The sequence below is a fragment of the Sus scrofa genome, chromosome 12 (genome assembly GCF_054392235.1).
Source record: "Sus scrofa isolate SSC_HxYL_T2T_F1_AM1 chromosome 12, Sscrofa_HxYL_maternal_Yorkshire_Landrace_v2.0, whole genome shotgun sequence".
NCBI classification, from domain to species: domain Eukaryota; kingdom Metazoa; phylum Chordata; class Mammalia; order Artiodactyla; family Suidae; genus Sus; species Sus scrofa.
In genome coordinates, this window is record NC_139394.1 from 24,002,093 (window position 1) to 24,026,816 (window position 24,724).

A 24,724-nucleotide genomic window follows, 5' to 3' on the forward strand; every position below is an offset into this window, starting at 1 on the left:
AGAGGTAGCTGAGGGAGAGAGGGTAGAAAATATAAACTTTGGAGTCTGAGCTGGTTTTGAATGCTACCGCACTTTTTAGAATTATGTGACCTTAGGTAAGTAACTCTGAGCTTCAGTTTCTTTATGAGCAGGGAAACTATATCCAGTCTCTTGGGACAGACCATGATGGAAGATAATATAAGAAAGGGAATGTATATATATGTATGACTGGGTCCCTTTGCTGTGCAGCAGGAACTGGCATAACATTGTAAATCAACTATACTTTAATAAAAAGAAAAAAAAAGGAGGGAGGATCAGCCAGCAAAATTTAGCAACTTTAGTATCTGAAGGTGCACTGAGGGGAAGATGATCAAGGATCTGCTATGAATTTTACAGCCAGAGAGACCTTTTTATTTTTATTTTATTTTGCTTTTTAGGGCCACACCTGTGGCATATGGAGGGTCCCAGGCAAGGGGTCGAATTGGAGCCGCAGCTGCAGGCCTACACCACAGCGGCTGGCAATGCCAGATCCTTAATCCACTAATGGAGGCCAGGGATGGACCCTGAATCCTCAGGGATACTAGTCAGGTTCATTACCACTGAGCCACAGTGAACTTTTTAAAACAAATATTCGCCAAGAGCCTGTGAATTGTAAGTCTTCATGGTTTCTCATTGTTCTTAGGCTAAAGACAAAATTCCTAAGGAGGCCTAGACCCCTAGCCTGGGAACTTCCATATGCCATGGGTATGCTAACCAGGCATAAAAATTCATCTCATTCTGTACAACAGAATTAATAACTGTCTTTGCTCATAAAGAAACTGAAGCTCAGAGTTACTTACCTAAGGTCACATAATTCTAAAAAGTGCGGTAGCATTCAAAACCAGCTCAGACTCCAAAGTTTATATTTTCTACCTTCTCTCCCTCAGCTACCTCTTAGGTGTCACTTAGGTTTCTGGAGAAAAGAAGAGAAATCGCTACAGGATCATTGAACACTGGAGCCCTAAGAAGACCACCAAGATCCCTGGCTGCCTCTGGAAAACTGGCTCCAGAGCAAAATTACCCCATGAACGCGAGGTCTGTAGCTCCATGGCGCCCTCTGCTGTCCAGATACTTTCTTGGCCCCAGAGGGAGGCTGACTAGCTCCACCACTTCGGGTACCTCCACCTGTGCAGAGCGCACAGAGACACAAACACGCTCTTTCTAAGGCTGGGCAAGGACTGCTGCCTGTCTCCATTTCCTTACACGTCTAGGCCTTTAGCCCAGTTCCTGGGAGAAAATATTGAAAATTAAGCTCTGAGCAAAGGAAGTATATTATGTGAGTTGGGTTTGCATGCACACGCGTGTGTATGTGTGTGTGTGTGTGTGTGTGTGTGTGTGTGTGTGTGTGTGTGTGTTGGGTGGGTTTTGTGTCTAAACCTACCTCTTGGGAGTTCCTGTCATGGTACAGCAGAAGCAAATCCAACTAGGAACCATGAGGTTGCGGGTTCAATCCCTGGCCTCACTCAGTGGGTCGTGGATCCTGCATTGCTGTGGCTGTGGCATAGGCCAGCAGCTGTAGCTCTGATTGGACCCCTAGCCTGGGAACTTCAATATGCCATGGGTGTGGCCCTAAAAAGCAAAAAAATAAAAATAAACCTACCTCTTTCCTGAGGGCTATATAAGTGGTCCCTGCAGTGGTAGGACCCTAGTTTAAAAGATTAGCAAAGACAGAGTTCCCGTTGTGGCTCAGGGGAAACAAATCTGACTAGTATCCATGAGGATGCAGGTTCAATTCCTGGCCTCACCCAGTGGGTTAAGGATCCAGCATTGCCGTGAGCTGTGGTATAGATCACAGACATGGCTTGGTTCTGGCATTGCTGTGGCTGTGGTATAGGCCGTCAGCAACAGCTCTGATTTGACCCCCAGCCTGGGAACCTCCATATGCCACAGGTGTGGCCCTAAAAAGACCAAAAAACAAAAAAGATTAGCAAAGAACAACTCAGAGAATCTAAACCAGTCCTGAGTTCACCTAGTCATTCAGCAATGGGCTGTGCTTCAGGGGTGCAGTGACAAGTGAGACAGGCACGGTCTCTGGCCTCTGGAGTTTGCCATCTAGTTTGTCCTCATCATGCCATTTCCTGGACGTGTTGCCAAGAGCAAATATTTAAACATCTTCGAACTGTGTTTCATTTGCAAAAATAGGTCAATAATAATCCCCCCCCTTGGTGGGACTCTTGTAGGGATTAAATGAAAACTACAGCACTACACAAACATTAGTTATTATTATGAAAATCTTCTTGGGGGAAAAAACAACTTACTATTACGTCTTCATCCAAGGTGTTCTGTTCGCCCTCAACTAGTGGTAACCAGTAATACGCAGAAAGTAGAATGGGGTGCATGCTCCCTCCCCATCTGTCTCTCTGTTAACCCAGGGAATCAGAGGCAGAGGAGGGAGCTATGGATGTGTGATACAGGTCTGACCCCAGTGACCATTCACTGGCTTGGTGGCCTTCAGGAGGTCACTTAGCTGACATTCAATTTTTATTTTCATTTCCTTCTCTATTAGAGTGAGGTCTAGGCTGTAGACCCTTTTATTATTATTTTTTTTTCCTTTTTAGGGCCACACCTGCGGCATATGGAAGTTCCCCGGCTAGAGGTCGAATGGGAGCTATATCTACGCCACACAGCAACGCCGGATCTGAGCTGCATCTTTGACCTATGCCACTGCTTGCGGCAATGCCAGATCCTTAGCCCACTGAGTGAGGCCAGGCATCGAACCCGCATCTTCATGGACACTGTGGTGGGTGTTTAACCCTCTGAGCCACAATGGAAACTCCACAGAGACGCTTTTAGTTCTGACATCCTAGGGATGCTGTGGGGGTTTGTCCTCTAGCCCCCTTCTCTTCCTCCACGCCTTACATTCCTCTTGCGGGTTTCAAGGCAGAATTGCTGTTTGTAGAGGCCACCTGTAAAGCAAGGGGATCACCACCCAGCCCTTCCTACATAGATACTGGGATCGGGGACATCAAAGGTTTAGAGGGGGTGGGGCCAGAGTGAGAAAGGGAAAAAAACAGCAGATTGCAGGTGCCCCTGGGTGAGCGGGGAGCACTTCAGTGATGGGAAGGCGGTGGAAGAGAGAAGCAGAGGAAGGCAGGGCTTTGCTCTGTGGCTGACTTCAAGAATCCACACCCCTGGAGTTACCATCATGGCTCAGTGTTTAACAAATCTGACTAACCATCAGGACGTGGGTTCCATCCCTGGCCTCACTCAGCAGGTTAAGGATCCAGCATTGCTGTGAGCTGTGGTGTAGGTTGCAGATGAGGCTCGGATCCTGCATTGCTGTTGCTGTGGCATAGACCAGAAGCTATAGCTCTGATTTGACCCCTAGACTAGAAACTTCCATATGCCGCAGGTACAGACCTAAAAAAAAAAAAAAAAAAAAAAAAAAAAAAAGACAAGAAAAAGAAAAAAAGAAAATAAAAGAATCCACACCCTTGGAGTTCCCATTGTGGCTCAGCAGTAACTAACTCAACTAGTACCATGATGACATGAGTTCAATCCCTGGCCTCACTCAGTGAGTTAAGGATCTGAGCTGTGGCGAAGACGTGGCATGGATCTGGCATTGCTGTGGTTGCGGCGTAGGCCAGCAGCTGCAGATCCGATTCATCCCCTAGGTCCCTCCAATTCAAATTCCATACTTCCATATGCCGCAGGTGCAGCCCTAAAAAGCAAAAAGAAATCCACACCCTTGTGGATCCAGGGGGCTGCCTCAGACAGTGCTAAGTCTGGGCTCCCCATTAACTGTGTCCAACAGAGGGAAGGATGGGAGGGGTAAGAAGACCAGGAAAAACCAGAGGGGTTACCATGGTTTCCATGAAGAAACGAAGAGGACAGGGCTTAGGATAACAAAATGAAGGTGGAAGAAGCAGAGGCAAAACTGTCTTCTTTTCTTTTTTTGGCTGCGCCTGCAGCATGCAGAAATTCCAGGGCCAAGGATCAAACCCAAGGCATAGCAGCAACCTGAGCCACAGCAGTGACAACGCCAAATGCTTAACCCACTGTTCCACAAGAGAACTCCAAAGAAATACTGTTTCTTCTCTTCTCCTCAGCCCCTCCCATTACCCTTACCTCTGGCTCTGGTTGTTAATTCTGTGGGGCAGGAAAAACAAGACTGCCCTTCGGGGGGTGGGGAAGGGGAGACCTGATGGAGGCTCCTGCTCTGTCACAAGCAACAGTGTGGTCCTAGGAAGTCCCTTGAGCTCTCTGGGACTGGCTTTACCCCTCTATAATGAGACTTTCTTGAGCTCTTTAAGGATGAATAATAGGGTGATTGATGGGGCAGTGTAGGGGAAGCAGAACTCTGGAATTTTTGTTGTTGTTGTTGTTTGTCTTTTTAGGGCCACACCCACGGCACATGGAGGTTCCCAGGCGAGGGGTCGAATCGGAGCTGTAGCTGCCGACCTACACCACAGACACAGCAACGCCGGATCCGAGCCTCGTCTGCGACCTACAGCACAGCTCACAGAAACGCTGGATCCTTAACCCACTGAGCGAGGGCAGGGATTGAACCCACGTCCTCATGGACACTAGTCAGGTTTGTTAACAGCTGAGCCACAATGGGCACTCAAGAGCTCTGGGTTTGAGTCTCAAAGGGAGCTGCCATGTGATCTTGGGTCCGAGTCTCAGAGCCTCACTGTCTGCATCTGTGAAATGGGGATGCGAATATTCAGCACAGGTCACTGTGGGGAAGATTTATTCAGATAACGCACATGAAAAACACTTTGAAAAACTGCCGCAGTCTGTACAGATATCAGTTATGGTTCTGCTGGGCCCTCTTGCCCACCCCTCGCCAGCCCCAATCTCAAGTTCCGGTTCCGCAGCATGGTGTCAGGGGGGTAGAGACAGCTCGAGCAGATTGCCAGGAGCTGCAGCTTGGCCCTTTATCATACCCGTCGAAATTGCTGCCAGGAGGCTGAGTGGAGCAGAGGGGTGGAGAGAGGGGCACAGGCTCATCTGCGGTTGCTATGGCGCCCCGTCCTGGATTTGCCCATCTCTCCTAATGGAGCAAAGGGCAGCGGGAGGGAGGGAGGAAGAGAGAGAGCGACGGGTCCCGTCCCCTCCCCTCCCCTCTATTCCTCTCTGGAGCAGATGTGGGGTAGGGAGTTGGGGGGAGGGAAGAGTGGTGTGCCAGGATTAAGAGGGTTTGCGATGGGGTGCCACACAGAGAGAGGAGGGAGCACAACCCTCATGCCTACGTCCAGAAGCCAGCTGATGACGTTAGAAGAAAAAAACAGGCAAGACAGCCTGAGCATGAGAGGGAGAGAGGAAGAGAGAAGAAGAGGGTAGGAGGCGTGGAAGCAGGCAGCCCCAGACTGCGGCCAGCCTCTGCTCGGGATCTCCTGAGAGCTGCCCTGAGGATGGGCACCTGGGCAGCAGTCATGCCTCTTCCTATGTGGGGGTTGCTGGGCTGCTCTTTCCTCTTTGGCTGGGCTCTGGGGGGTCCGAGGCCCCTCCGCTCCCTGCCTGCTCTGTCCTCCCAAGTCAAGCCAGGATCTGTACCCGTGCGGGTCCCCCCGGAGGGGGCTGAGGCAGCCCTGGCTTTCCTCTACTCTGGAGATGCCCAACAGCTGTCGGGGGCTAATTGCAGTGAGCGCTATGAAGCCCACGGGGCAGGAGCCAGACCACAGCTCCCCCCGATCCTTTGGAGGGCAGCGGGCACCGTTAGCCAGGCTGCCAATTTCCTCAACATGCTGCTACAAGCCAATGACATCCGGGAGTCCAGCGTGGAGGAGGACGTGGAGTGGTACCAGGCTCTGGTCCGCAGCGTGGCTGAGGGGGACCCAAGAGCATACCGGGCTTTGCTGACCTTTAACCCTCCACCAGGGGCCAGTCACCTGCAGCTGGCCCTACAGGCCACCCGGATGGGGGAGGAGACCATCCTTCAGGACCTGTCCGGAAACAGGGTGCAGGAGGAAAGCCCCACCGGGGCCCTGGACACCGCTGACCTGCGGAAGCGGCTGCTGACCAATGACCTAGGGAGCCTTGGCAGCCCCAAGTGGCCACAGGGGGATGGCTATGTGGGGGACACGCAGCACGTGAGGCTGTCTCCTCCCTTCCTGGAATGCCAGGAGGGTCGGCTCCGTCCTGGCTGGCTCATCACACTCTCAGCCACCTTCTATGGACTCAAGCCCGACCTCAGCCCAGAGGTCAGGTAAGTGGGTTTGTGCAAGATGTGACGCTATTGTGGATTTGTGGGGGCAGGGAGGGGGCCCAAGTCCAGTCAGCTCTGCATAGGCCCCTGGGCATGCCCCTGCGTGTCGGGGGGTGGGGTGCAAATGTGCATTCAGCCGTGTGTGTTTACAGTTGACTCTGGGAATCTCTAACTATGTGTTAACCTATACGGGTGTGTGTCTGCCCTGTATCAATCCATTTACACGTAGGTATATTCATGTGTGCACAGATGTGTGCACGTAGCTGGGCCTAGGTCTTGGCCCCCAGGTCTGAGTAGTGGGTACAAGGCAGGAGAGGGCTTGTGTGGATGACACGTTACATGTGACAAGTGACAGCCATGACAGTGATCATCCATGCACCGGCTGCTCGGAGGAGTCAGGGGGGCTCTCCAGGCGTGAAACCCACCGCTCTCTAGCCATCTAGAACTATAAAAGGAGGCTTCTGCGGGGGAAGGAAGACACTTGGTGCGGGGGAGCAGGGGGGAGCTTGGAACCATTGCCCTTTTTGTCCTGGCGTTGGCCGGACACCCAGGGTCACTCCTAATGGCTCTGTTCTCACTTCAAGTCCTGACCCAGAAGCTTATAATTCTCCTCAAATAACTGACCTCCTCCCTCAGCCAAGTGAAAAGGTGATGGGCAGCCCTGATGGGAAGGAGGGTGCAAATGGGTACTGTACTGCCAGGCATTCAACCAGCAACGTTGTTTTCCCAGCTCTGTGTTCCCCATTCATTGTCCCCAGCAGAGTTCCTCTCCCGGCCACAGGCAGCCTGGCTCCTTGCCAGCTGTCTCCCCACTCAGCCCAGAGCAGCTCTGACTCTGGGCTCCTCTGTTTTGTTTTATTTTATTTTATTTTATTTTATTTTTTTGCTTTTTAGAGCCGCACCTCTGGCATATGGAGGTTCCCAGGGCCCAGGGTAGGGGGCAAATCAGAGCTGCAGTTGCTGGCTTACACCACAGCCACAGCAACATGGGGTCCATGTCTCGTCTGTGACCTACACCACAGCTCACGGCAACACCGGATCCTTGACCCCCTGATCGAAGTCGGGGATTGAACCTACATCCTTATGGATACCAGTCAGGTTCATGACCACTGAACCATGATGGGAACTCCTGGGCTCCTCTATTTTATATCTGCTTTGCTGTGATCAATTCAGACCTGGCTTGGGCAAAGAGAGGGGGTGGTTAATAGCTGAGCTTTATGTGTGTGCGTGCGTGCATGCGTGCACATGTGTGTGTGCGTGTGTGTGTGTGTGTGTATGCCAGTGGGTAAGTGTGAAAATGCTTTTCAGAGAGATCATCAGAGCCACAGCACCCACATGTCTTGCCCCCTCCCTTCACCCATTGATAGAAATCGGGAAATGCTAGGATGTTGAAAAGTTGAGGGGGGGCTGGCGGGGCAGGGAGAACCTAGCGGGAGGATTGTTACAGAGGAGACGGTGTGGGTTAACAGCATGAGAAGATGGAACGCCTGTGTGCCCTCTCTCCTGGCATACTGCAGCCACTGTGCTAAATAAAGTTTGTACAGCTTGCATTGCCCCGTGATTTGCGGTCCAGGGACACAAGGCTGCCTTAGCATCCTTCACTATACCCCTAACTGCCAATTCACTGCCCTAGGGGGCAGGTGCAGATGGACGTAGATCTTCAGAGTGTGGACATCAACCAGTGTGCCAGCGGCCCAGGCTGGTACTCCAACACACACCTCTGTGATCTCAACAGCACTCAGGTAAGGATAAAGAGGGTGGAGGTGCTGGGGTCCTGCCTCCCCACCCCATCCCCCCACACACTTCCCCATCACTGCTGTCACTCAGCTCTCAGGAGAAACCGACAGAGGCACACCAGCCTCCCAGGGCTACAGGGGAGTCCCTGTTGATGAGATTAATAGAGATGGGCTTTTAAAAAGTAAGGACAGGGAGTTCCCGTCGTGGCACAGTGGTTAACAAATCCAACTAGGAACCATGAGGTTGCGGGTTCGGTCCCTGCCCTTGCTCAGTGGGTTAACGATCCGGTGTTGCCGTGAACTGTGGTGTAGGTTGCAGACTCGGCTCGGATCCCGAGTTGCTGTGGCTCTGGCATAGACCGGCGGCTACAGCTCCGATTCGACCCCTAGCCTGGGAACCTCCATATGCTGTGGGAGTGGCCCAAGAAATAGCAAAAAGACAAAAAAAAAAAAAAAAAAAAGTAAGGACAGGAGTTCCTGTTGTGGCTCAGCGGTACTGAACCTGACTAGTATCCATCAAGATGTGGGCTTGATCCCTGGCCTCACTTAGTGGGTTAAGGATCCAGCATTGCCTGGAGCTGCAGCTCAGATCCTGAGTTGCTCTGGCTGTGGCATAGGCTCAGCTCCGATTCGACCCCTAGTCTGGAAACTTCCATATGCCTTCGGTGTGGCCCTTAAAAGCAAAAAAAAAAAAAAAAAAAAAAAAAAAGTGAGGACACTTACAGCTTAGCCCCATCCCCCACCCAAGACAGCCACCTTCGTTCCTTTGAAATGACAGCGTGCCTCCCTGTCTGCTCTCCCACTGGTACTGGGGCCCCAGGATCACTTCCCAGGACCACCTTCTCATCCCCTTTCCTTCTCCTGGACCACATCCTCCATGTCAACAGAGCTCTGGGCTCCTTCTGGCCCGCAAAGGATGCTCTGTTGGGTGTTTGTTGAAATAAGTGGCATTACTGGTTGGGGTGTAGGAGACTAACCAAAGAAGGAGCTTGAAGAGCTCTGGGACTGGGAGGGATGATGGAATCCAGGCCAGATGCTGGCAAAAAGCAAAGCCATGGATGCAGGAGAATCTGGATAATGGAAAGCAATGGTTGGTAATCCTGCAAGCCCCACTGGGAAACTGGGAGGCCCATGAACTAATCCGCACTGACTAAATTCCTGAGCCGAAGCAAAGCCAAGGCGAGCCCTGCAGCTTGGTGGGAGGTGGGGTGGGTTTGGGCATCTGTTTCTCTTCAGGCCCAGGGGTTTGGAGCTACAAGTCCAGGAATGGAAAAGGACTCCCATTGTCCAGTGTACTTTTAAACCCATTCATATCTCTGGAGATGCATTTGTCTGATTATACAGACGGTGGCAGGAACAGGGAGCTTTCCAGTGTTCTGAGCAGGAGAGGAAGTGGGGCCATGATTGCAGAAGCACCTTATGGGTGAGGTCAGGGGCGGGCTATGGAAGTTCCCTTCCTTTGCCCCTCGGCTGTCTGTTCCCAAGGACTCCCTATAGTAGATCTGACCTCATCCATGTGCTCCTCCTCCCTGCCTGGCTCTGAGGTCGGCTCTGTCCCCTGCTGGGAGAACATCAATAGGCAGAGGTGGAATAAAGAGCTGGCCTTGGCATCCCACCAGCCTGGCATTAGGGCTGGGGAGAGCGGTCCTGCGCCAAAGCCAGACAGCCCTGGGGAAGGAAGCTGCTCATCCGTGGGGGCCTTTTCAACCCACCTGTCTGCCCAAGAGGGAGCCGATGGGGACCCTCTGAAGTAGGATGTAAACACACAGGTGCGGTTGAGTTCAGAGTTCTCCTTGCTTCCACCTCCCCAGCACCTCGCTCTAGCAACTGCTGGGCGCTGGGAAACGGGATCTGTGAGGCTCCTGTCATGGGCAGTCTGAATCAAAGGGCCATCCATCTCCCTACCCTTTGCTTAGAGGTCTCTTGGAGAAGAGAGGCACTGGTAAGGGGCCGAACAAGGTTTCCAGGGAGGGGAGGCATCCCCAGGACTGGGGAAACTTTCTGGTGGATTCTCTAGTGTAGCCCCCAGTGCTGCCGATAAGAAGGTAGAGGGATCCTCTATTTCTTCCCAGAAGGGAAAGCCTCATACGAATCCCTATGGCATTTGTCATCCCCACAGTGCATCCCCCTGGAGAGTCAGGGCTTTGTCCTTGGCCACTATCTCTGCCGCTGCCGACCTGGCTTCTACGGGGCAAGCAGCTCCGGGGGTATGTAACGATGGTGAGGGCCCAGGCAGGTGTGTTACAGGCTGAGCTGATGGGGGTAGGGGTGGGCACCTGGGGAAGAAAAGCAGGTTGGGTGAGATACCGGGAGAAAACTTGTAGGGTAAGGTCAGAAAGTCAAGAGAAGCAGGGGAGGCAGGCTGGGTTGAATTTCGGGGTGTCTGTGCCTTCTGAGAATGAGCCTATAATGTGCCAATGTGATGTAAGCTGACCTTGCAATGGGTCCTAGCCTGGCATCACCTCTGTAACAATGCCTTCCCCTGAAAATACCCACTTCCTATTCCTACCCCTCCTGACCCTATCCCAGGGGCCATGGACCATAGGAGAGGAGGGAGAGAGAGCTGCAGGGACCGCTGGGAGAAAAGGCTGGGGTCTCAGCCATGCCCCTCTCCCCACATCTGTCTTGTTCTTCATAGGCTCAGAGGAGAGTGCTGTCCGGTCTACAGGGCAATTCGGGTCCAATCAGGGCAGCTCCGGGAGGCTGCTGCGGTGCCAACCGTGTGCTGAGGGCTGCACCAGCTGCCTGGATGCCACGCCATGCCTGGCAGAGGAAGCCCCAGTGCTGCGGGCAGCGGTGCTGTCCTGTCAGACCTGCTGCATGCTGGCCGTCTTCCTAAGCATGCTGGCCTCCTACCGCTGCCGCCAGAGCAAGGCAAGGAAGGCCCCACATCTCTCTTCTGCACACGTGTCCTACCCGTCTTGGGTCTCTGGCATCACCAGAGACCAGAGACTACCTAGGACCAGAACTTGGGAGAAAATGGTCTGGTCCTGATTCTTTTTTTTTTTTTTTTTGTCTTTTTGTCCTTTTAGGGCCATGCTCATGGCATATGGAGGTTCCCAGGCTAGGGGTCTAATCAGAGCTGAAGCTGCCGGCCTACGCCAGAGCCACAGCAACGCCAGATCTGAGACACCACAGCTCATGGCAACGCCAGATCCTTAACCCACTGAGCGAAGCCAGGGATTGAACCCACAACCTCATGGTTCCTAGTCGGATTCATTAACCACTGAGCCACAACGGGAACTCCTGGTCCTGATTCTTCATCTAACTTGCTATGTGACATCAGGCAGGTGATGTCATCACCTTAGGTCTGTTTCCTTACCTGTAAAATGAAGGCATCGGACTTGATTCGGAACACCATGGGGGCCCCAGGGGAAATGATCTGAACCCTCACGGAGCTCCTGGTTGAATGGAAGGAGCAGACATGTAAATAAAATGACAGCACAGCAACACGAGGGCCAGGGTGGAGATGTCAGTTGCTATGGCAACTGGGAGGGGAGGACCAATCATCCTGTTTGAGATGGCAGGGGAAGGCTTTCTGGAGAATGGGACATGTGAGCCAAGGTCAACTGACAGAGGATGGAGTTTCTAGAGAAGGAAGCAGTCTGACCCAAAGTTGGAGGAAAGCCTGAGATCCCTTCTCGCTCCAGGAACCTCTGATTCTAGCCCAGGTCTGTAGCAAGGCCCAGGCTGGGACTGGGAGGGGCACGGGGCTGGGGTGGCAGGGGCTGTGTGAACCCTGGGCCTTAGGCTTAGTGCCAGTGGAGCTAAGAGCCTGTGGTAGGAGAGGCTGTGTGGATGGAGAGGGCAGGGCTAATGTTACAGGGCGAAGCTTTTAGCCCAGGGCCACTGAGTGACAACCCCCCCACCGCAAAGCAGGCCCGAGACCCTCCAGCACCACCATCCAGTCTCTGTCCTCTTGCCGCCCTGCTTACATGCCTCTCTCTTTCCTGGGTTTGCAGAGGATCCGGGCATCTGGAGTGGTACTGCTGGAAACCATTCTTTTTGGATCCCTGCTGCTCTACTTCCCTGTGAGTTTGTAGCTAGCGGCGGACCCCATCTCCCCTACAGGATCCCCCACAGTCCTAACCTGGCACCCACCAAACCCCAGAATCCTTCCTTTCTGCCCTGTTGGGGGGAATTCAGAGACCTCGAAATCCCCCTATTCATATCCACAAATGTTAGACTGGCCTAGTGAGCGCTGGAGCCAAAGAGTCCAGGTTTAAAAGAGCTCCATGACCTGCTCTGTGACCTAGGACAAGTTAGCTAACCTCTCTGATAACAAAACTGCTCCTTGGCAGAAAGGAGGCGATGGTGCCTCTATGACAAAGGCCCAGCAATGTGCTTAGCTTGGGCCTGACGCATTAGCGGACGCACAGTGGACAGCAGCTATTTTTGTCCCCTCCCCGCCAGGTCTTCATCCTCTACTTCAAGCCCAGTGTATTCCGCTGCATCGCCCTCCGCTGGGTCCGGCTGCTGGGTTTTGCCATTGTCTACGGCACCATTATACTCAAGCTTTACAGGTAGGGTCTCGGGCAGACCTTGCTCTCTCGCTGCTCATGCCAGGCCACCCCAGCTCATCTAGGGAATGAGCTCTTCACAGCCAGACCCCTAGCAGCTCTGCTCCTCTGTGCCCCCAAGGCCCGCTCCCATCATTATAGCCCTCCCACCCATGCAACCTTTTTGGGGGGGAGGGGGTGGTGGTAAGAGGAGGCAGTGAACCATGGAAGGGATGGGAGGACAGGTCTGAGTGAACAGGAGGGAAGCAATGCACAGAGGCCTCTCCCCTCCCTGCATCCACAACCCACACTCTAACCCTGGCAGAGTGCTCCAGCTCTTTCTGTCTCGATCGGCCCAGCGGGGCCCCCACCTGAGCAGCGGGCGGCTGCTGCGGCGTCTGGGGCTGCTCCTGCTGCTCGTGCTGGGCTTCCTGGCTGTATGGACGGCGGGGGTCCTAGAGCGAGGCATTCAGCACACATCCCTGGTGATTCGAGGCCACACTCCCACAGGCCGCCACTTCTACCTCTGCCACCACGACCGCTGGGACTACATCATGGTTGTGGGTGAGCTGCTTCCACTGAGCCCCGCCTCACTCTGATCCCTGGCTGTGTACCTGTGGGGGTCCCGCTTTGTACCCAGACCCCTGGTCCAGGCTCCACCCCACCCCACACCACCCCAGCACGGCCCTCAGAGAAAAGGGTGGTGTGGCTGCTGGGTGAGGTGGTACGTGGCTCTGTCCCTTCTGATTCCCCCACAGCTGAGATGCTGCTCCTGTGCTGGGGCAGCTTCCTCTGCTACGCCACCCGGGCTGTCCCCTCGGCTTTCCACGAGCCTCGGTACCTGGGCATCGCCCTGCATAATGAACTGCTGCTTTCTGCCGCCTTCCATGCAGCCAGGTGAGGACGGACCCTCCCACCTACCGCTCTTCCCACTCTCTCCCAGGTGAGGGTCCCACCATCCCAGCCCTCCTTGCATCACCTGCTATGCCTCAGCAAGGTGGGGAAGGCCCCCCACCTGCAGCTCTCTCCCTGCCCCACAGGTACCTTTCCTGTACCCCGTGTCACAACCAATACCCAAGAAGAGGAAGCATGCCACACTCCTTCTTTTTTTGGGGGGGGGTGGCCCGAACCTGCAGCATATGGAGGTTCCCAGGCTAGGGGTTGAATTGGAACTGCAGCTGCCGGCCTACACCACAGCCACAGCAACGCGGGATCCAAGACTCGCCTGCGACCTATATACACCACGGCTCATGGCAACGCTGGATCCTTAACCCACTGAGTGAGGTCAGGGATCGAACCTGCATCCTGGATGCTAGTCAGATTCGTTTCCACTGAGTCACAACGGGAACTCCGAGGAAGCATGCCACACTTCTAATTCCTCTCCCATTCCACCCCCACCACTTTCCTCCCAAGACAGACTCCATTCTCCCTGCCTTCCTCCCCTTCACGTCTCAGCCGTCCCAGTAGCAGGCCTGCCATGAGGGTCCACAGGGACCTGGCCCTGTGGTGAAGGCAGAAGCCACCCGCAGGGCTGTCCGTAACCTGTGGTCCTTAGACTGTCAGAGGAAGCCAGCTGGGGAGCTCCCGTCATGGCACAGCAGAAATGAATCCGACTAGTATCCATGAGGATGCGGGTTCATTCCCTGCCCTCGCTCAGTGGGTCAGGGATCCGACGTTGCCTTGAGTGTGGTGTGGGTCACAGCAGAGGCAGCTCGGATCTGGCATTGCCGCGGCAGTGCTGTAGGCCAGCAGCTTTAGCTCTGATCTGCCCCCTAGCCTGGGAACCTCCATGTGCCATGGATGTGGCCTTAAAAAGGAAAGAGAGAGGGAAGGTGAGCTGGAGTAGTCTAGGAGAGCTTCTCGGAAGTGGGGATTAATGTGAGACCTGATGTGGGCCCTATATCCTAGAGAGGGTAGGAAGAAGAGTGCCCTTCTCACTCCACTGAGCACCTCTAGGAGATCAGGGCTGGGACAGAGGGGCAGAGCCTGTGAGATGGGTGAGGGGGTAAGAGGCTGCTCCCACCGGCCTCTGCAACTAACCATCCCTCTCCCGCCTAACCCTCAGGTTTGTGCTGGTTCCCTCCCTGCACCCGGACTGGACGCTCCTCCTCTTCTTCTTTCACACCCACAGCACGGTTACTGCCACACTGGCTCTGATCTTCACCCCTAAGGTGAGGTCTTCCCCCTGTGAGGCCAACCCCAGCCCTTTTGCCAGGGGCACTGTGGCTCTGCTGTAGCGGCAGCGCCCTCTCCAGCTCAGAGTGAGAACGACACCCTGGGGGTGAGTGGGCCCTGCTGGACTTGGACCTAAGCAAGGAGTCCACCTTGGAGTCGGGGAAGAAAGCTCTGTCTCCAATTCCTGAGCAAGGGAAATAAGAGCTAGAGCTGGAGGGGCCCTTGAAACACAACTGGGAAGTTGGTGACCTCTGAAAATCAACTGGAAGCAGGTACACATTTCCTTACGGAGAGACAGGTGAGGAGGCTGAAGGACATGGCTAGGAATTGCAGGAGTGGGGAGTTGAGACCCCAATCTCTGAGCTGGGGAAAATCAACAAAACTCCTTGACTGGAGTTTCCATCATTGCTCAGCAGTAACAAACCCGACTAGTATCCATGGGGACGCAGGTTTGATCCCTGGCCTCCCTCAGTGGGTCAAGGATCCGGCGTTGCCGTGAGCTGTGGTGTAGGTCAAAGATGCGACTTGGATCTGGCGTTTCTGTGGCTGTGGTGTAGGCCAGTGGCTACAGCTCTGATTCGACCCCTAGCCTGGGAATTTCCATATGCCTCGGGTGTGGCCCTAAAAAGACAAAACAAAAACCAAAAACCAAAACCAACTCCTTGACTCCCCAGAATTCCAAATTAGAGAGGGGGGTAAAGATTTATGGAGGAAGTAATTCCACTTATTTATGAGGCAGGGAGCCAGGTGAGTCTTTTTTCTCAATCATGCCCGCCCCCGCCAGTTCCGGAAGCCTGGAGCTCCCCCCCGAGAGGAGATCTTGGACGAAGTGTACGAGGACGAACTGAACCTGCAGCGCTCGGGCTCCTACCTCAACAGCAGCATTGCCTCGGCCTGGAGCGATCGCAGCCTGGACCCTGGAGACATTCGGGTAGGTACCAGTCTCCCCGCCTCCTCTTGATGCTTAGCTTAGGAACGGGACAGCGGGCACTGCTGCCCTGCCCCTTGGGCTGTGTGCTCCTGCGGGTCCTCTCCGCTCCCCCAGCTCTTCCTCTCTCTTAAGATCTGCCTGTCTTCTCCACCCTTGCCCTAAGCTGCTTCCCCTGACTCTCCTCGAAGGAGGCCACACAAGTGGAAAGACCCCCAAACAGCAGAAGCCAGATTCCTGAGGCCCACCTGGCAAGGCAGAGGCAGAACCATGAGTGGAGCTGGAATCGCTCATGTCCTCCACTCCCACTCAGCAGGGCCATCGTGAGAGGCAGACTAAGGAGTCTCTCAGTCTCCAACAGACCAGGGCAGTTAGCGACCTTAGGGCCATTGGGGCTGGGGAGTTGAGGCAGCTAGTGGCCATCAGGGATTCCACACGAGGATCCCCTTTCCCTAGACTGTCAGTCTTCGAGAAAGAAAGTTCTTCCTGAGTCTTACATCAGGAGAGAATCCTTACCTTATTTTTCTGCTTAAGGCTATTTGTATAGTCATGGGAACCCTACGTAGAGGCTAAGACCTGGTGGGGAGTTCCTGCTGCGGCTCAGCGGGTTAAGAACCGTACTAGTCTCTGTGAGGATGCAGCCTCCATCCCTGGCCTGGCTCAGTGGGTTAAGGATACAGAGTTGCCCTGAGCCCTGGTGTGGGTGGGAAGATGAGGCTCCGATCTGGGCGTTGCTGTGGCTGTGGCGTTGGCCAGCAGCTGCAGCTCCGATTCCACCCCTAGCCTGGGAACCTCCATCTGACCTGGGGTCCCACAACGAAAAAGGAAAACCGGCAGGGAAAGGACACAGCTGGTGAGAAAGAGACCCCCCCAGAGAATGATGGTCTCAGCAAGGGCCGAGGGGCAGAGGAGCCAGCAGGTGGAGAGGCTTAGCCCTCAAGGTCAGCTCTGCTCTCCGGGTCCCTCCCTGCCCCCAGGACGAGCTGAAGAAGCTCTACGCGCAGCTCGAGGTCCACAAGACGAAGGAAATGGCCGCGAACAACCCGCACCTGCCCAAGAAGCGGGGCAGCTGGCGCCAGGGCCTGGGCCGCTCCTTCATGAGGTACCTGGCCGAGTTCCCCGAGGCCCTGGCCCGCCAGCACTCCCGGGACGCGGGCTCCCCGGGCCGCAGCAGCCTGCCCGGCTCCTCCCGCCGCCGGCTGCTCAGCGCCAGCCTCCGGGAGCCCGCCGCGCCGCCGGGCCTGCGCAAGTCCCGCAGCTCCTGCGAGCCGGCGCGCGAGCCGCGCGCCGAGCCGGCCCCGCCTCTGCTCGACTCGCTGCTGAGGCGGAAGCTGGCCAGGAAGGGCCCGCGGACCGAGAGCCACGAGTCGGTGGCGGCGGCGGCGGCGGCGGCGGCGGGGCCGCCCGCGCTGGGCTTCAGGTCGGCCAGCGCCCACAACCTGACCGTGGGCGAGCGGCTCCCGCGGGCCCGGGCCGCCTCGCTGCACAAGTCGCTCAGCGTGGTGGCGGGCTCCAGGGAGAAGGCCCTGCTCCTGGCCAGCCAGGCCTACCTGGAGGAGACCTACCGGCTGGCCAAGGAGCGCGAGGAGAGAAGGAAGGCGGAGGCGGCCGCGGCAAGCCCCGCGCGGCGGCCGTCAACCAGGCGGCTGGAGCGAGCCCGAGGCGCCCCGTTGTCCGCGCCCCCTTCCCCGGCCAAGAGCAGCAGCGTGGACAGCTCGCACGCCTCCGGAAAGCTGCACGAGGCTGCGAGGAGGCTGCCCCACCCGCCCATCCGGCACCAGGTCTCCACCCCCGTCATGGTCACGTCTGGGGCCGGACTGGGGGAGCCGGGGATGCTGTCTCCCACGGCCACCTTGGCCCCAGCGCTGATGCCAGCTCCCGCCCCCGCCCCTGTCCCGGCACCTGTCCCAGTTCCCCCCCAAAGCCCCAGCCTGCTCAGCTACATCTGCCCCTGGGAGAATGCAGAACTGCCAGCGAAGAAAGAAAAGGTGGCTCAAGAAGGCCCCTCTGGACCGGAGCGGGACACCCACTCGCCCGCCCCAGCTCGGGCCAGGCTCTGGAGGGCCCTCTCTGTGGCAGTAGAGAGAAGGGGGGCTGGGGAGAACGGGATGGATACAGATGCGGGGCGCCTGCCAGGGGAGGCTGCTGATGGGGGTGAGGACAAGCCCAAGACTGTCTCTAAATCCCACAGCCTCAAGGCCCCTGTTCAGCAGGGTTCCATGCGCAGCCTGGGACTGGCTATAAGAGTTCTGACTCGTTCTCGGAGCACGTACAGAGAGAAGGAGAGCAGGGAAGAGAGTCCTGAGGAGGAGAAGGGCCGAGCTTCGGGTGAGGGTGTGGGGGCGTGCCCCAGGTCTCCCCGGCCAGGCCGGCCTGAGGTGGTGGGTAGGCAGGCTGCGCTTGCCCCCTGTGATAATGAGGAGTCCCTGCAGAACCAGCAGAACGCTCACACCAGCAGGCTGCTCCAGGTCTGTCACCAGGAGGGCAGCAGGGAACAGGAAGACAGAGGCAGGAAGACCTCCCTAGGGCAGGGGAAAGTTGAGAGCGGGGGTAAAACAGGGACTGCTCCACTGAAGCAGGTCAGGCAGGGCACAGTTGGGGACCAAATGGCTAAGCAAGCAAAAGGGGCCCCAGTGGGGTGTGGAGAACCACCCAAAGTTGGCCTCCAGCCCCTGGGCAGGGCTGAGCACAGGGTGACAGAAGTATGTCCCTGGGAAGTCACCGAATCAGAAACGTGTCAGCCTGGCAGTAGCAGCAAGGCTGAAATTTGCCCCTGGGAGGTGAGTGAAGGAGCCCCTGAGGAGGGGGCTCTGAGGCAAGATCCAGATGCCTCCCAAGACGAGAGGGGAAAAGCCTCAGAAAAATCAAAGCCCAAAGAGATGTTTGCCGCTGCTCGGAAAAAGCCAGAGAGGCTGGTCAGGGGGCAGGAGGCAGTGTGTCCCTGGGAGGGTGCCGATCCCGGGAGTCTGTACCCTGGATCAGCCCCTCAGGACTCTGAGAGAACCGAGGGCAGGTCCGAGGCAGTGGGCAGTAGGGACCCTGGAGAGGTGGAGACGCATCGTTGGGAAGCTACTGGGCCCAGACCTCAGACACCTGCCATCGGCCAGACAGAGCTCTGTCCCTGGGAGGCAGGTCAAGGAGGTGAGAATGAGAAACCGTCCCAGGAGGGAGTAGAGAAGCTTCCCCAGGAAAAGCAGAAGAGCCCCAAGAAAGCAGTCTTCTGGAAAGAACAGAAACCAGGTGAAGGCTTGGAGTCTCTTTGTCAGTGGGAGAGGACAGATTTCCGCGGCCCTTCAGCAGTCTCTGCACAGGTGCCAGGAACCCCTGGATGCTTGGAGCGTTTGGGCAGCAGCCTTTCTGAGGTGCACCCGTGGGAGGCAGGAGATCCTTTTGCTCACGGGAATGCAGAGATCTGTCCCTGGGAGCTTGGTGACAAAGCAATGGGGAAGGAAACACGGCATCAGGAGCCAAGTAGAGAATCTTTCCAGGAAAAGGGGGAAACCTCCAGCAAAGGGAGCTCCGGAGAGATGGGGGAGCAAACTGGGAAAGCAGTGCCAAAATTTAGCCCACAGCAGGAGTCGGTGTGTCCTTGGGAGAGCACAGCCCCTGGGCACTCCGGCCCCCATCTCGACAATTCTTCATCCAAAACCAGTGGCCAGCTCCTCAGCAGCAGAGGAAGCAGCGTGGATCGGACATGTCCACGGGAGGATCTCAGGTCAGAGGTAAAGGAAGCAACACCTGCCAAGGCAGAAATCTGTCCCTGGGAGGTGGATGAAAGGACAACAGAGGACAGGATGTCGGGACAGGCACCAAAAGGAGGAGAATCGCAAAAGGACAAGGAGATGATGCCTGGAACATCAGCGAGCAAAGATAGCACAACTTGGGAAAAGCCTGAGGGGCAGATCCAAAAGCAGGCAGCAGTCTGCCCCTGGGAGAGCATGAACCCTGGCAGCTTCTCCCTACCGCCAGGTCCTCAAGACACAGATCAGCTCAAAGCCAGTTTCCAGGTGTCAGGCAGTGTGGGAAGCAAAACTGATGAGGTCTGTCCGTGGGATGCAGAGGAACCGCTTCCTGCTGAGAAAGCAGAGATCTGTCCCTGGGAGGTGGGTGATGGAGCAGGGGAGGAAAGGGCTTTGGGAGTTGAGGCCATTAGGCAACTTCCAAACAATACAGGAAAGGCCTCTGCAGACTCCGGACCTGGCAAGATAGCTGCTACTGCTCCAGAAAAGCCAGAGAAGCCGCCGCCTGGAGAGCGAGAGGTGGCCTGTCCTTGGGAGAGCTTGGATCCGGGGGGCTTCTATCAGCCTTCAGACCCTCTGGGCACTGACAAGCCCAAAGTGGGGCTCCAGGAACTGGACCGTGGTGGGTGCAAGACAGCGGAGGTGTGTCCTTGGGAAGCAGAGGGAGTGCCTATCAGTGAAAAAGCCAAGATCTGTCCCTGGGAGGTGAACGAAGGAGCCACTGGGAAGGGCCTGGAACAAGAGGTGGGGACTGATTCAGTGGGGCAGAGGGAGACAACTCTAGAAAAGGAAATACCTGCCTCCCTGGGAGAAGACATACCAAAATGGGAGACAAAACTGAGTCCAGAGCAGGAAGCTACATGTCCTTGGGAGAAGGACTCGAGGGCACCCTCTGCGCAGGCCCCTGAGGGCTCAGACCTGTCCAGCAGCAGGAGGGGCAGGGGGGCAGAGGGGCATTCCTTGCAAGCGAGTGAGGAGGCAGCAGAGAAAGGGGACCTGACACAAGACCTAAAGATGGACTCCTTCCTGGAACACGTAACCCCAGAAAAAGCTCTATCTTCAAAAGCAGGAGAATTTGCCGCTGAAGATGGGGGCAAAGCGAACGATGAGCCACAACCTATCTATCTACTGGAGAGCATGGCCCCAGCAGGCACTTTCTCCCACCCTGGCAGCCAGTGCCCTGCCCAACCTAAGGTCGGCTCTCAGCTGCCCCTCGGTATTGGGGGCAGACTCACTGAGGTCTGCCCGTGGGATGCTCACACTGTGGATGCTCACAAACCCGACAGCAGTGCCAAGATCTGTCCCTGGGAGGTGACTGGAAGAATCCCTGAAGAAGGGGTGTCAAGACAGGATGGAGAAGGGGAGCCTCAAGAGGACAAGGAGAAAGCTCCAGGAAAACCAGAGCACAAAGTTGTGGTTGTTCAGGAAAAGTCAGAGAGGGCGGATGGAAAGCGGGAGGCTGTGTGTCCCTGGGACAGTCAAGATCTGTTTCCACAACCAGCCCCACAAGCTTCTGACAGAAGCAATGGCAGTTCTGAGGCGGCGGGCAGGGCCAGGGCCAGGGTAGCAGAAGTATGTCCATGGGAAGCAGAAGAGGCTCCTTCTGATAAGAAAACAGAAATCTGCCCTTGGGAGGTGAGCCAGGGAGCAGCAGAGGAAGAGGGACTGGAACAAGAGGTGGATAGAGAGTTCCAAGGGCAAGGAGAGATGTTCCAGCAAAAGGCAGGAGCCGGCGTGATGGAAGAACACTTTTCAGAAGAAGTAGCGAAAGTCAGTGGCGAGCAGGAGACTGTCTGCCCCCGGGAAGGTGCAAGATCAGGGGGGCTCCCCCCACAGTCAGAGGCTCCAGATGTTGACCAACCCGAAGTCAGTCCCCACGGGGCAAGTGGTGTGGGGAGCAGGATGGCAGAGCTGTGTCAATGGGAAGTCACAGATCCTGAAGGAAATAAAATAAGGGGGACCATGGCAGACATCGACATCCATCTCTGGGAGGGAACTGGAGCCCCATCTGAGGGATCTGGCCTCCCAGCTTTAAGAACAACTCAGACAGAAATACTTTCCCCCATGGCCCCTGAGAACCCACCATGCCTTCTAGTCCACAGACCTCTGGGTGGCCTCCTTCCAGAAAGCAAAAGCCCCCGCCCCAAAGGGAGCAAGCCAGCCAGTGCTTTTACTCTGGAAGGCGTCAGAGAACTCCAAGTACCTTCAGAACCTGGGCCAAGAATCAGCTTAATCCCAGAGCTAACACTCCAAGAAACTGAGGCTCAGAAGTCTTCCTCCTTAACCGAAGACCAAGGGGAAGTAGCTTCTATAGCTCAACAGGAAGAACTCAGCCCTCCCAGTGTCTATCCTTGGGACAGGGAGTAGCAACTCCCTTGGGTGAGGTCAAACATGGGGTGGCTAGCCTACCAAAGCCAAGGTCCTTTCCAAGGGCCAGGTGTTTCCAAAAACAACTGAATCAAACACACTTCGCCACTTTCCCTCTCCAAGAAGGCCAGACGTCATCTCGTTCCAAAGACAAATTGTACAAGAAGAGTGAAGCTCAGAAATCCCATCCTCTCTTTACCTCCAACTCTCCTTCTTGCTCCAGGGAATAAAGGCTGGACCTTCTACTTCTAATAACACCTCCCATCCAGCTAGAGTTCTCAACACAGGCCACCCGTGACAGGACACTCATTTGTAAAGCCAATAGTGATAAAAGGAAGTCAGTGGTCTGTGTCCAGCCCACATTTTCTCAAAGGAAGACCCATCCCTCTTGGAATTCTACAAAGGACATTTTTTGAAAAGAAACTAAACCACATAAGGTATCGGCAACATAGAGGCTGAAGATTACAGAAGGTTATAAAGGTCACCATAGGGGATGCCCTGGTGGCCTAGTGAATTAGTGGATCATTGTCACTGATGTGGCTTGAATCATTGCTGTGGCATGGGTTCACTCCTTGGTCCAGGAACTTCCGCATGCTACAGGTGTGGCCAAAAAAAGTCACCATAGGAAGTTTAGAAATGATTTAATTCAAGGAGTTCCCATCCTGACGCAGCAGAAACGAATCCCACTAGGAACCATCAGGTTGTGGGTTCCATCCCTGGCCTTGCTTGGTGGATTAAGGATCCAGCATTGCCATGAGCTGTGGTGTAGTTTGCAGATGCAGCTCAGATCTAGCATTGCTGTGGTTCCCCTAGCATGGGAACCTCCATATGCTGCTGGTACAGCCCTAAAAAAAAAAAAAAAAAGAGAGAGAGAGATGATTTAATTCAAGATGAATTGGGTGGGGGGGGAGCACTTAAATGGCTCAAAAGAGGAGCCTGAAATGCCTTAAAGACCTTGTCATTTTGTCTTTGGATCTCCAGTTTCTGCTTTATTGGTCCTCATAACTGTCCTGCTTGACTGCTAAAGTAGAGCAACTAAGCACTCACATCCATAGGAACCGTATCTTCAATAACTGGCATTCGAAGCAACCTGAGTCAGACAGCTTAAAGGGAGAGGCAGGCCCAGGGAGAGCTCTCCCTTCCAGAAGCCCGCTCATGGTTTAAGAAGCATGCCTCTTGCTGGCTTTTTTAGACCATCTTCCCTTCTGCCTGCCCGTCTTTTGCCAGTCTGCAGAGTTCATCCCACTGGCTCATTCTCTTTCTCTTCCTAGCCTTTCAGTGCTGTCATCAAAGGAAACTCTGTTTGTCATCTCTGTTGTCAAATGCAACCAGAAGCAGGGGGAGTTTCTGGTTCTGATGCAAGAACCGCTCCGATTCACTTGCTTGGTAACAAGAGGCCCACATTAGTCTCTTTCCCTAGAAGCCAAAAGAAAGGAGGTCCTGTTTACAGCCAGCACTTTAACTGCCCTCAGAAAGAGTGCTGCGGGGCAGGTTAGGGGCCTGGAGGCCAGGGGAAGGGTAACTACAAAGCCTCCTTTCTTAGGGAGCGCTTTCTTCTTAGATCAGCTCCATTCTCTCAAGTCAGTTCAGGCTACCTTTAAATCGGTCCCAGATAAGAGTGCTAGAATTAGGTGACACTACCCGAGGGAAATGAGGAAGGAGAAAAAACACTGTGTCACAGATGTCCCAGGATTGGCAGGGTGGTAACAGGCAGACCAAACATGGCAGGAACCCACACTCTAATGGGACAGATACAGATGTCATTCAGGAAAAGAAAAGCAAGGGGGACCAGGAGTTCCTCTGTGCTGCAGCAGGTTAAGGATCCAGTGTTGCCACAGCTGCGGCTCCGATTCCAACCCTGGCCTGGAAACCTTCATATGCCTCGGGTGTGGCCAAGCAGGTGGGGTGGGGTGGGGATCAAACACTCAAAGGGAAAAAGATGAGGCTGCATGTAAATACTCTGGGCAGCTATAGGACTTGACAGGAAAAGCAGCAAAGTGGTCCATTTCCAAAAAGGAGAAAGAGGAATGGAGTAACCCATTTCCAGGGGCCAGATGGCCTTGTTCCGGTATCTAGGCCCTCCTCCTTCCTAGGTCTCTTCCCCTTGGCTTTCAGAGCAGTAACGGAAGTGTGTTGTTGCTCTGGGCTCTGCGTTAGCCTCACAGCTTCTGAACCAATGCAAACTCTGCACCTCAGAACAATCTCATTGGGTCTGGACTAGTTAGGAATAGAAAAGTTGGCCCTCTACCCACGGTTGTGAAATAAACCACAAGTTAAAAATAAAGAGTGCTGGAGTTCCCGTCGTGGCGCAGTGGTTAATGAATCCAACTAGGAACCATGAGGTTGCGGGTTCGATCCCTGGCCTTGCTCAGTGGGTTAAAGATCCGGCGTTGCCATGAGCTGTGGTGTAGGTTGCAGATGTGGCTCGGATCCTGTGTTGCTGTGGCTGTGGCGAAGGCCAGTGGCTATAGCTCTGACTGGACCCATAGCCTGGGAACCTCCATATGCCACAGGAGTGGCCCTAGAAAAGGCAAAAAGTCAAAAAAAATAGAGTGCTTTTTTCTTGACTGTGGCAGTTATTTCTAATTTATTCATGATGGTAACTTTCTTTTCTCAATGTTTCTAAACATTAATTGTAGGTTAAGAAAGGAAAGAACAAGGCCTGTTCTAAAGCCACACTGCAGTGAGTTCCCATCCTGGCTCAGTGGAAATGAATCTGACTAGCATCCCTGAGCACGCAGGTCTGATCCCTGGCCGTGCTCAGTGGGTGAAGGATCCAGCGTTGCCATGAGCTGCGGTGTAGGTTGCAGACGCGGCTCAGATCTGGCATTGCTGTGGCTGTGGTGTAGGCCAGCAGCTACAAAGACTAAATAAATAAAGCCACGCTGTGGCCTTCAGGACCGTGGGATGGTCTGGCCAATTCTGCCAGTGCCCAGCTACATGGCGGGCAGTCAATGGTCTCTGCCAGGCCCGTCAAGCCAATCCTGTACATCTGGGCCATTTGCTCAGCTGGATTTGATTCCAAGGGGAAATGAAAACTGCACTTATCCTCTGGCTCCCTGGTGGAAGCTATTGCTTAGCTGCTATTTGGGATTATCTAGAGACCCCTG

At 54.9% G+C, this 24,724-nt stretch overlaps 1 protein-coding gene across 1 annotated transcript; it reads left to right on the plus strand.

Moving 5' to 3' along the window:
- Positions 1-5,270: 5,270 nt before the first annotated feature.
- On the plus strand, positions 5,271-23,916 carry GPR179 (G protein-coupled receptor 179). Its single transcript, XM_021067078.2, has 11 exons — positions 5,271-6,169; positions 7,803-7,911; positions 10,025-10,112; positions 10,544-10,779; positions 11,868-11,936; positions 12,319-12,428; positions 12,730-12,968; positions 13,163-13,301; positions 14,470-14,575; positions 15,364-15,510; positions 16,485-23,916. Exons 1-11 carry the CDS (start codon positions 5,376-5,378, stop codon positions 21,612-21,614), a joined length of 7,167 nt encoding a protein of 2,388 aa, XP_020922737.2. The 5' UTR covers positions 5,271-5,375; the 3' UTR covers positions 21,615-23,916.
- Positions 23,917-24,724: the final 808 nt, after the last annotated feature.